The 11,262-nt window shown below is 39.7% G+C and overlaps 1 protein-coding gene across 1 annotated transcript; it reads left to right on the forward strand.

Moving 5' to 3' along the window:
• Window positions 1-968: 968 nt before the first annotated feature.
• On the forward strand, window positions 969-3,605 carry LOC149112133 (protein ecdysoneless homolog). The gene is made up of 3 exons (XM_089289296.1): window positions 969-1,094; window positions 1,919-2,007; window positions 2,448-3,605. Exons 1-3 carry the CDS (start codon window positions 969-971, stop codon window positions 2,527-2,529), a joined length of 297 nt encoding a protein of 98 aa, XP_089145422.1. The 3' UTR covers window positions 2,530-3,605.
• The last annotated feature ends 7,657 nt before the right edge of the window (window positions 3,606-11,262 follow it).

An 11,262-nucleotide genomic window follows, 5' to 3' on the forward strand; every position in this document is an offset into this window, starting at 1 on the left:
ATGTACATCGGACTTTAACCTTGTGTAAACAATAGCAAACTTCTGCTTTATCTGCGACGAATGGTGAGAGATCGACTAGAAACACGTCAAATCGGCTTTGGATCTGCCTTTACCAACAAATAAGGTTAGAACATTTCGAAATTATCAGCTCTGTGTCTATTTCAACTTATTATAGGTCAAGTCGTGTGGCGCATGCTAAAATATACGTCTAGCCCGTATATTGAAATTTGACGACGGATGGTCAAATATTTGCATTTTGGCGCAACTTTGAAAAGCTCTCGCGTCGCTCACAATCATTTGCCCAAAGAAATTTTTACAGGAATCTGTAGACCATCCTTCTGCGATTCAACCACCAGAAGCTTGATCCATTTGAAGGTTTCGCACATGGTGAAAATTAATTATATTCACGAAGTACTTTTAAGTGAATGAAATACATGTCTTCGAAATTTAATTATTTTGCACCCAAAAAGACAACGCAACATTCCCTAAAATCAACCCAGTACACATTTAAACATTGCACAAAAATATTTGAGTGTTTTAAAGACGGAAGAATGATGTGGTTTTGCATGCGAGGCTCTCAAACTTGTGTAATAAAATGGTGCGTCAAATGACGATTTTAACGGAATTTGGTAATTTGCATATTTCTTTGAAATTAAAGGATATTTTGCCAAAAAAACTATCCAGTAGTTTTTGTCATGCCCTAGCCTATCTACCATAAGAATATGAGCGAAATCGAATTTTCGACCCTTGCCGCGAAATTAAGAATTTGTCTGATTTTTACAGGCAGGCACTCTTAACAACATAAGCTATTAGTCCATAGTCTTTCACGAATAAAAATGACACATATTTTATTTGTGAAAGGCTGTGGACTGATAGCCGAAAGCTTATGTTTCTAAATCTTTTTATCCAGAAAACGTTTTCACTCCTTTAAAAATGTATTTATCGTTCCCTTAATGTTACTTTGTCTTATGACTGCAGACGATAGCTGGTTAAACTTGACCGACGAGGATGTAGAGGACATGCTATCGAAATACAGCGATCCGAATTCGAAAGAAACTGGCGAGCTCGCGGTTGGAAATACAGCGAAAAGCATTGTAAGTGCTTGCAAAAGTGCACGTTATACAGTGGAATTCGTTTTACCTTATCCCCCATCTCCCGCCTGACACATATATGCCTATCGGCTCTAGGTTCGGGGAGGAAAGTGGACCGGACTTGTGAGAGCGGTGGAAATCGAGCCTCATCGGTTCGAGAGTAAAATAAGAGTTCCCGATATAAGCCCCTCCCTTTCGTCATCGCTTCACACATCAACACCCCCCGGGTATTTGACTAGTTGATGTGTCTTGAGGGTTGGGAGTTTGACGTCCGTGGTTGTTATTAGGAGGGGTCACGGGAAATTTGAAAAAGTTGCTGAAGTTAGGAAACCTCAAGGGACCACACCGTCCTTATAACGTTGTGGCTCTAAAAGAAAGATCGTCAAAAGCTTTGTATAACCTTTTAGTATATAATTTTGCTTGTGAAAACTTAATCACTTTTATATTTTAATAATATAGAACCAATACCTGCGACTTTGTGGAAGTAGCAAACGCGTGTTTCAGGGCGATTTCTCTTTTATTTTCCTTTACCAGAGTACATTACTTTCCATTTCTCATTTCTGTTATGAATATCCCGGGGGTAGGGGTTCTTGAATACCACTATGGCCCTGCGGATGGGAATTTGACCAACCAAAAATTCAAAATATCACATACCCCCGGAGAGAAGGGGAATATTTAAGTCTCGAATCGAGCACGACTTATTACCATAATCAAGTTGTTCACGTTGCGGTACACTTCTAATTGTAGAATGTTGATGAATTTTTTAAAGTCACTTTAAAGTGCCTGTCATTCCATGTTCTCAAATTGACGTCTTTCTTTTTACTCAGGAAACCTCGGTAGACTTGGATTCGGTGACACGCAGTTTGAACTCATTCGTAGACAAAGTTTCCAGTTACGAGGGAGCAGAATTCCCACGGTAAACGGATTGTTTCATCATTTTCTCTTATACCTGTTGCCTTCCTCTCCTTCAGCCATGTTCAGTATGTCATGGACCTCGCAGCGCTCAAAAAAGGTGCTTGTGTAGCTCTTTGAAAACTTTTTATTTGTCACCAATTTATGAAATCTTGAAGAATCTGAAGAAAATCATTAAGCGCGGTGGCCTCATGATTAATGCGCTAGACCTGGGTTTGAGTCCTGGCCGGGGACATTGTGTTGTGTTCTTGCATTGGGCAAGACGCTTTACTCTCACAGTGCCTCTCTCCACCCCAGGAATGTGACTGGATAGCATCTCCTTCGTGGGGAGTAGAGATATTGTAAGTTCGGAAACGTGACATGAGCTCATGTCACGCTCAAGTCACCCTCACGCTCGAGGGTGACATGAACGCGTGCCTGACATTATTGGTTGTTTTATTTCAGGGATTGTCAAGATGAAGAGGTTCATCTTGATGCCGACTCTTTTATGGACACCGTGGGAAGCCTGTTAGGTGAGGCACATTGATGCATTACATACAAGCCGACGAAACGATCATGATTGGAGGGTCCCCAATAGGTTTGGCGGGATGCGGGATTTGGCTCTTTTTCGCCTTGATATTTGGGATTTGAGCTGAAAACAGGGGCGGGAAGCGGGAATTGCAATTACGAGCGGGAGCGGGATTTCGTGTTTTTATGGGGTTGGGATGCGGGATTCGCAAGCGGAAAAGCGCGGGATACAGGATTTCAATTCTTAAGTGACCTCATAAATTGTTATTGACCAGCGTCCCCCGATCCTTTCTAGTTTTTCTAGTCTTTCGACCTTCTCCAGAGCGCTTGGTTTGTTTTGGCCAAGATGGCCACACCGAATGGCCGCGATTGTGATTTACTGAACGTTACGAATTGCGTCACCATATATTATGAAAAGGAATGCCTTCATTCGGAAAAGAAAGTTCTGAGGCCAGATTTCAAGGAAAGCGAAGACGCTGAAAGCTTTGAAAGAGATTGTTCAGTTTGTTTACGGGCCCGGCCAGCTCTTGAATATGGGAGTGAACAATCTTTTTCTTTCACTGCTACTTGAACAAAAGAAAACGAAACAGGCTAAATATAGGAGATAGAGAGACAGTCCTTTCAAACATTTATGCTTCAAAGGGGAGATTATAAGAAGGCGAACAAAAAGACGGAAATATGTTGTCACAAAATGCCACCCGCCAAAAGTGAGCGAAATCTTGCGGACGCCAGAAAACAGCTAACAGCTGATTGGCCAAAATCAAAAGCTGACGTCGTTTCTATACCAAGCAGTAAGTCTTTGAAACGAAACACCATTCGATTCAACAATTTTCGAATTTCTCTTTTTTAGAATTTTCATTACGCGCTTCATGGCACCATTAAAAACCAATCGTACTCTATAATCACTTGCTGAAAGAGAAGTGGAATTGTCCCCAGTTTTCAACAAAGGTTACCTTGCTAGACATCAAGAGTGAGAAGTGTGTGAACTTTCAGGGTGAACTCACGATAAATTTTACTCTTTGTTCGATGCAGCTGAGTAAGTCGATGCCGCACTGTGTTTGTAAGTTACAAAGGTTCCCGTTTCTAACATCTGGTAGTCGCCATGATGTAGTGATTAAAGGAGCTACTTCACGGTTTGCGCATCTTGCAAAGTTTAGCTTAAATTTTTCAAGTTCATCGTTTCCTGTATCCGTGTCAATCTTCTCCATCTTTAACCATCCTTGTTCCTTAATGGTTTATTATTACTTCTTTGGTGCTTTTCTATCTTAGTAAACTACTATTTTGAGGTTTCCCTCAATTTAAAGGCAATTTTGCACGTGGCCAGAAGAATGGACTGAACTCCGGAACAAGATGTCCAGTTTCAAACGCTGGCCGCTGTGTTACTCCGTCAGTGCCTCACTCCACCCAGGTGTTAAAATCTCTTTGAGCCGGCTGCAAAGCTCTGACTCGCTTCACACTACAGAAACCTAACTTTTGCTACCGTAAATCGAATTCTATTGAGTGCGACCACTGCCTGGTATTTCTCCCTATGAAAAATGACAGGAACGTCGTTACACGTTTTTTTTTTTTTTTTTTGGCTTCTTGCTCGAGAATCTAGGAGAAAACAAAATATAGTTGTTTGAAGTCTACATGTTTGTATAAGCAATTTGTTAAAGACAACTGTTCAAATCTTTCACTCTCAGGACGTGGAATCCATTAGCGTGACGATGCCAGCGAGTCTGATAGTGACGATGAAGATATGGAGACTTACTCAGGAGAGGAGAATGAAATGAACAAGGTTAGTATCATGAGCATCAAAATTCTTTTTACTTTTCTACAATTTTAGTTTTTTCCTAAGAAGAAGAATTTGGTGTTTTATCATATCATATCTTTAATCGGAGAGCCTGAGACCATGAGCTTTCTCAATCTCATGGTCTACTCTGGCATTTGCTATTGCACAAGTGTAGGTAAGTTAGGAAATTATTATGGTTAGGTAGATAAACGCGGATGCAATCCGAAAGCGACCCCGCATGAATTGAGAGCTAGTGGCTATAGTAATTAAAGTAGAGAGTTTGTGCTTACGCGCAATTCGTCAGATTAATTCATTCCTTCGCGCCGGAAATACTTACAAACGCGGAAGATTTTGACAAGGTGTACACATTAACGGGACCAGGAACAAATACGGCCTGTTTCTGAGCGTACCCTTACTTGAAATGTGTCTTGAACATTGAATGCGAATAACAACAACTCTCCTGTACATTCAGAACAGTTTTTGTTTGTTTGTTAGTTTGTTTTGATGTTTTTTTTCCCTACCCAACGTGCTTTTAATTACTGTAGAAATATGTGCGATCAAATAACATGTCCGACGTAAATAAGTTACTTCTTATTCATATACCTACCTTTCCTGACTTAAATAGCGATTTTTGTAAGCAGGTTTTCAGCTAACTCGATTGAAGTAAAAAGTGATCTTTCACTGTTGTTAGGGGTTAAAGCAAGTACTTCGTCAAGAGGCAAAGACAAAGAAATGAAGTCGTACATGGATCAAATGGATGAGGAATCAGCGCAGACGTCTATAGGAGAGAGTTTTGGAAAGGTAAATATGTTTTTAATCTCAAGTATTGCTGTTCTTCTGTCTTGTGGACGCGTGAAGCTGACAACTACAGCCGACACTTACGGAGGCAAACTGTGCAATAAACCTATCAAAACTCGAGGCAAGAACGTATAGCCGGAGTTGTAGCCAGTGTAAAGCGCGGTAAATGTTGCGCTCGCCAGAACTTGATTAGAATTGGTTTGCATCTGATTGGCAATACTTTACTGTGATTGGTTAACATTTTGCTCGGGATTTTTGGACCATTCGTTGATGCCCTGTCCACATTACGCCGGAGGAATTTGAAAACGCAACAGTCACCGGTCATTTTGGATTTGTGTTTAAACTCGGCCAGGGAAATCACGTGATTATCGTGACGCCATCGTTTTCGAAAAGCTGTGTTTTCAATGTTTTCCATCCACACGAAAACGAAAAGCGGGCGTTTTCAAATTCCTCCGATTCGTAGAGCGTTTTGGAAAAGTTCCGTTTTCGTGACGGATTGGTGTGGACAGTAGGCCTAACCATATAAATAAAGATGCGTTTTCAAATTTCTCTGGCGTAGTGTGGACGCTGCATGAGATGAGCAAAACAGTACATTTTTAGCTAATGATGAAAGTCAGTGAAAAAAAGGAAGAAATCCGAATAAGAATTAAACAAGTGATTTCTATCATACACGGCCGGTATGAGTTCAGCTGGTTGAGGGGTTTGGCCACTGGAAGTGGTTGGCAAATGTCAATGAAAGGATGGAAAAGAGGAGTGTTTGTCAGTGACCCTAACGGCTTGATATTAACTGAGTTTGTTGATCATCACAACAGTATTGAAAAGTTCATGTGGGTTTGAATCCCGTTTGAATCCGATTTGAATCCCGTAACTAAGTTACTTTAGACTGTGAAGAACATTTTCGTTTCAGAACGTTCTTATAGCTGACAAAAATATATATATATATATTTTTTTTTTTTTTAGTTCACCGTACACAGTATAAGATGTCGATAAACTGGATTGGCTAGCAATACCGCTTTCATCACTGCATCATTGAAAATTCCTCTTGCAAATTCTGTAAATCATTAGTTAAGTATTCGCTCTGTTTTGTTGTACTTTAGAGAGGGAACCTACCTCAACGAACTGGTCACACCTGACAAGTGAATGTCAAGAGGATTCTGCAGAGGATACTCCAGTTGATGTACACTTCAATCTTGTGAAAAATATCCTGGAATCGTTCTCTACACAGCAAGGACTCGCGGGACCCGCGTCAAATATCCTGAATTCTATGGGAGTGTGGTTGCCGCCTAACACAGACCTAACGGATTCAACTTAGCTAAAGGCCAGGGCTAGGATCGATTTACCGAAATTATGTTCTCGGTTTGCTATTGAATGCGGACGAGAACGCGGGCTCTAAGCGGAAAGCAGAAACAACGATAACTCGTATAGCTATGTAGCCAGGTGACGCGGGTGACAAGAACAAAATCGAAAAGCCCCGGGAAATCGACACATGCGACACACTTTCAGTTGATCCAGTTCTAGGCGAGTTGGGATAAAAGGAGATCCTCTTACATGACCGCTGTAGTACCCATGTTCCCATAGACTGCGAAACAGTCGTTTTCGGACGTTTTCGGAAGGCGCGAAGCGCCGTAAGCGCGATCCTCGTTCGTTCGAATATTGACCGTCGCTCGCGTTTGCAAAGAAAACGACAGTTTTGCAGTCTAATGTTCCTATGGATTGCAGATTCCATGTTGCCGCGCGTCTGTTCAGTGATTGATCACAGATGACGTCAAAAAAGTGGCACACAAGGCGATATCCGAGTGTGTCACTGATGTTCCTACCACATTTTGACATCATCTGTAATCAAATTACTGAATAGACACATGGCAACATGTACTTGTTAATAACGTCATCTATACATCTGTCCTGCAATTGATCATTAGCAAGAAGCAATCAAACTGCGAGAATAATTCGACTTATTAAGCATCATGTTCTACGGTAAACGGTAAACGCCAGATTGTTGTTGACTCTGTTTACTTTTGCTTGAATTATCAATAAATCCATCCAAAAACAAACCGCTTACATGAGTTACTACAAACTACTCACTTGATGTACAAGTGCAAATGGAAGACGACAAAAAATAAGTCCGCTCTGACTTCTCTGAATTTTGACATTGGTTGCTACGTTTTTCAGCCAAACCACGGCTGCACTGGTAGTGTAGACTGTACTTTTAAAGAAAGCATCGTTAAAGTTCGAAAATGAAGTCGATTAAAAATGATATTCATTCATAACGTGAATGTTTTCCCGACGATAGCTCAACGAGGCAGCGAAAACGTTTTTCACTACTTCACGCTATTTCCATATTTTGCGGAGAACCCGTTATCTCAAGTGTTCTTCTCCCATACAGTTTTTTCAATAATAAGAACGTCTGTTTGGCAGGCTGAGGCTGAAATTGTCAAGTTTTTCAGATATGAGGTTGAAAATGTTCGTCAAATACGTATCCACTTTTTTTCCATATTGCGGTGAATTTCTGCGAAACACATCCAAATTGTTTTTGTACATATTTCATGTCACTTTCAGGAGTTTAGATTCATTTAGACGAATGCTGATGCAACGAGATCTCCAACCAGCCAAGTGTCGGTCCTTTTGAGGTACCTGACAAGCGTCACAAACGAACAAATGCCGCAAAACAAAGTTTTGTTTAAATTCAGCCTTTCGGAGGTTTTTATTATGGTAAAAAAAAAATTTCAATCTCTTCGTTTGGGAAAAGAGATTGAAGAAGGCAAATACCTATTTGACTGAGATATATTCTGAGACTATAATTGATTTCCACATCCCTACCTTTGGATTATTTTGGTTTATTCCAAGCTTCACATTTCCTGGTTTGAATACACCCTTCACTTTCCCTTTCCCATGTCCCGATCTCATATCCCGTGTGAGTTGTAAATTTTTTGCTTTCTTTTCTTTTAATAGATTTTCTTTTACGAAGATGTTTTGTTATCCAAATTTCCTTACTTCAGATGATAAATACGCCGTCGTGACACCTCTTCCCGTCCTATTTACTTTTTTAGTAATTGACAGTATTTACTTTGCATATCTTTTATCTGTTTACTTTTACCGATGCGGTTAAATATTAAAAAAAGAAGAAAACATAAATTTGTATTTTACAGCAGACAGCAAGGAGTATCATATTCCATAAAATTAGCGTTGGATGTGACCTTTATTAAACAAATATCCATAGCGTTCTGAAACATGGAAAAATTTTCAAGAATGTGCGTGATTTTCGTGCTCTTTATTGTTACAATCGCCAATGGCGGAGAGGTAACGAAGATTACCACGACGGAAAACTACTGTCCGTATTTCAAAAATCGAGCGCCGGCACCTCAACCAAGCCTCAAAAACTGTACCTGGTACAGAGAAAACGCTTGCTGTCTTCAAACCAAACTAGACCTTATATTTCCGCAAGTTCTTCCGCCGCTTGGAGCGAGCGACAAATGTTTGCGATATACGAATTTCCTCATGTGCTACGTCTGTGCACCAGACCAGAATTTATTCTACAATGACGAGAGATTGACCGTGTGCGAGGCTTTTTGTGACAAATGGTTCGCCGCCTGCGGCGACGCAAAACTCAAGGGGATGAAGATCAAAGGGCTGTTCAAATCTGGAAAAGAGTTTTGTCAAGCGAGGAAATTTTCCGTCGGCGACAGGGCTGACTCTAATTGCTTTAGTTACGACAAGAAAATTGAGAGTTCAGCTCTGGTGAATGTCCCAGCATTGCGTGTTTTATGGTTTGCTGCAATTGCTGTTGTCCTGTATCTGAATCAAAGTTTATACAGCACAGGATGAAAAGTAAGGTAAGCTTTATCTCTCTTCTAGAAATATTGATACTACTTATGCTGGATCTGGAAAATAGATCGAAGCATGTTTATTTAAACTAGGAAAAATCTTTTAATCGTGTTTATGTAATTTATTGTTTTTCGTCTTGAGACTTTTTATTCTTCTAAGTGTGTGGCTGGTCAAATAGGTAATCCTGTTTTTAAAAGCCAATAGACCATTTTTACAGTTGTCTGCTTAGTGACCTGGCCTTTGAATGGCAGCGAGGCTGGAGGTAACCTTGTTTGATACAGACCTTACTACATTCGTTGTGTAAATCAAGTTGTTCTTATGCTAATTAGTTGGCATTTACAAAGGAAAGGCAGAGAGGTCTGTATCAAAGCAAGGTCACCTCCAGCCTCGCTTGCATTCATGGCCAGGTAGCCAAGTACGCAACTGTAAAATGGCCTATTGATTTGGGTTTTTAATATGCAATTAGTGGGGTGGCGGGGAGGGGGGGTGGGTTGTGCAGTACTGTTATAAGGGAACAGTAGTGATCAGTAGAGCCGTCAAAAGCAGTTGAGATGGCCCATCATCCAGTGGAATAGAAACTTTGGCAAGGATTGTAATGGAAATAAGAGAATAAAATCCTACAAACTGTGCAATAATTAGGCACAAAGAGCACTAAGCTGATAGCGTTTCAGTTTAAATTCTTACATAGACGAGTACCAACCAATAACTTTTTATTTAGAATAGGTCTACAGGGCGATGAAAAGTGCAGTTTTTGTCACACCTCCTCTGGGTCAATAATTCATCTTTTTTGGTCATGCCGCCAAACATCTCACTTTTGGAATAAACTTACTGAATGGCTGAAAAACTTAAATTTACTTCCTAGAGATTATGCTTTGACAAATATTAGTGCTTTGGGTCTGAGGCCAGATATCTCTCAATTTGCGCTTCTTATCAATTACCGCTTTCTCTTAGCACGATGGCTCGCTAAAACAAAAGATGATCATCCAAATCTTACGCTTTTCATATGCACACTAAAATCACAATATGAGATAGAAACAAAAAGTGGAGACACGAAGAAATGGAAACCTCTTACAGGATATATGAGGATTTAATTAATATTTTAGATTATATTTTCTATAGGGTTATCTATGTCCAAATCGTAAACACTCTTTTTCCTTGGCCATCGTAGCTTTAGAAGAAACAAAACACAAACCGCGGTGATAAACATGGAACCAAAACGCGTGTTAAACAAAGTTAATTTCCTTGACGTTTCGTATGTACAACATACATCTTCAGAAGTGACCGTTAACTAGATTACAATCGAAATTAAACGCGAAGAAAAAGAAAAAGACTGGTATCTAATAATATGTAACAAGACGAATAGTTAATAACAAACAGATGAGTCTGCGAGAGAGAAAAAAAAAATTACCATAATAATAATAACAACAATACAAAATGCTAGTAAAGAAAAAGTTTTTCACTGCCAACGTTTTCATTCAAGGCTGGCTTTAAATCACGAATTAACAATGTTTCCTTAATTTTACAAAGTTAATTTCCTTGACGTTTCGTATGTACAACATACATCTTCAGAAGTGACCGTTAACTAGATTACAGTCGAAATTTAAACGCGAAGAAAAAGAAAAAGACCGGTATCTAATAATATGTAACAAGACTAATAGTTGATAACAAACAGATGAGTCTGCGGGAGAGAAAAAAAAATTACCATAATAATAATAACCATACAAAATGTTAGTAAAGAAAAAGTTTTTCACTGCCAACGTTTTCATTCAAGGCTGGCTTTAAATCACGAATTAACAATGTTTCCTTAATTTTACAATGTATATCTGACCTACCAGTTGCTAAGATATCAAAATTGTCCCATTTAATATTAAGACCCGTGGAGGTGACGTGATCCCCAATGGCTGAGGTGTGACCGCTTTTACTGAGCAAGGGCCTTAAAATGTTCAGTTTTTCTATCGTGTAGTCGACGCTTTGTTTTTCCTATATAAAAATCATCACAGTCCCAGCAGCTTGCCTTGTAAACCACCTTAGACATCTGAGAACGGCTGAACCTGTCCTTGTACGGGAAAAAAGACTTAATTCGGCGGGTGTTTCGGAAAATTATTTTAACGTTAAAACAACCATAAAACTTATAGATACAAGATTTAAGTTGCTGGGTAATTACTTTACTTTGGAACCCTAAAAATGGTAAAACAATGAAGATTTCTCTCTTGGGAACTGTAGTGATAGGGTCTTTAGGTTTGTTTTGATGTCTATTCACTACATCGTTCATGTTGTACGTGATGATACCACGGGGATAACCATTGCGTGACAATAGCTACCTGAGATCATCCAAGGCAGACTGTAATGATGAAGACGATG

The sequence above is a fragment of the Orbicella faveolata genome, unplaced genomic scaffold, assembly GCF_042242905.1.
Source record: "Orbicella faveolata isolate gen_17 unplaced genomic scaffold, um_ofav_v1 contig_2, whole genome shotgun sequence".
NCBI lineage: Eukaryota > Metazoa > Cnidaria > Anthozoa > Scleractinia > Merulinidae > Orbicella > Orbicella faveolata.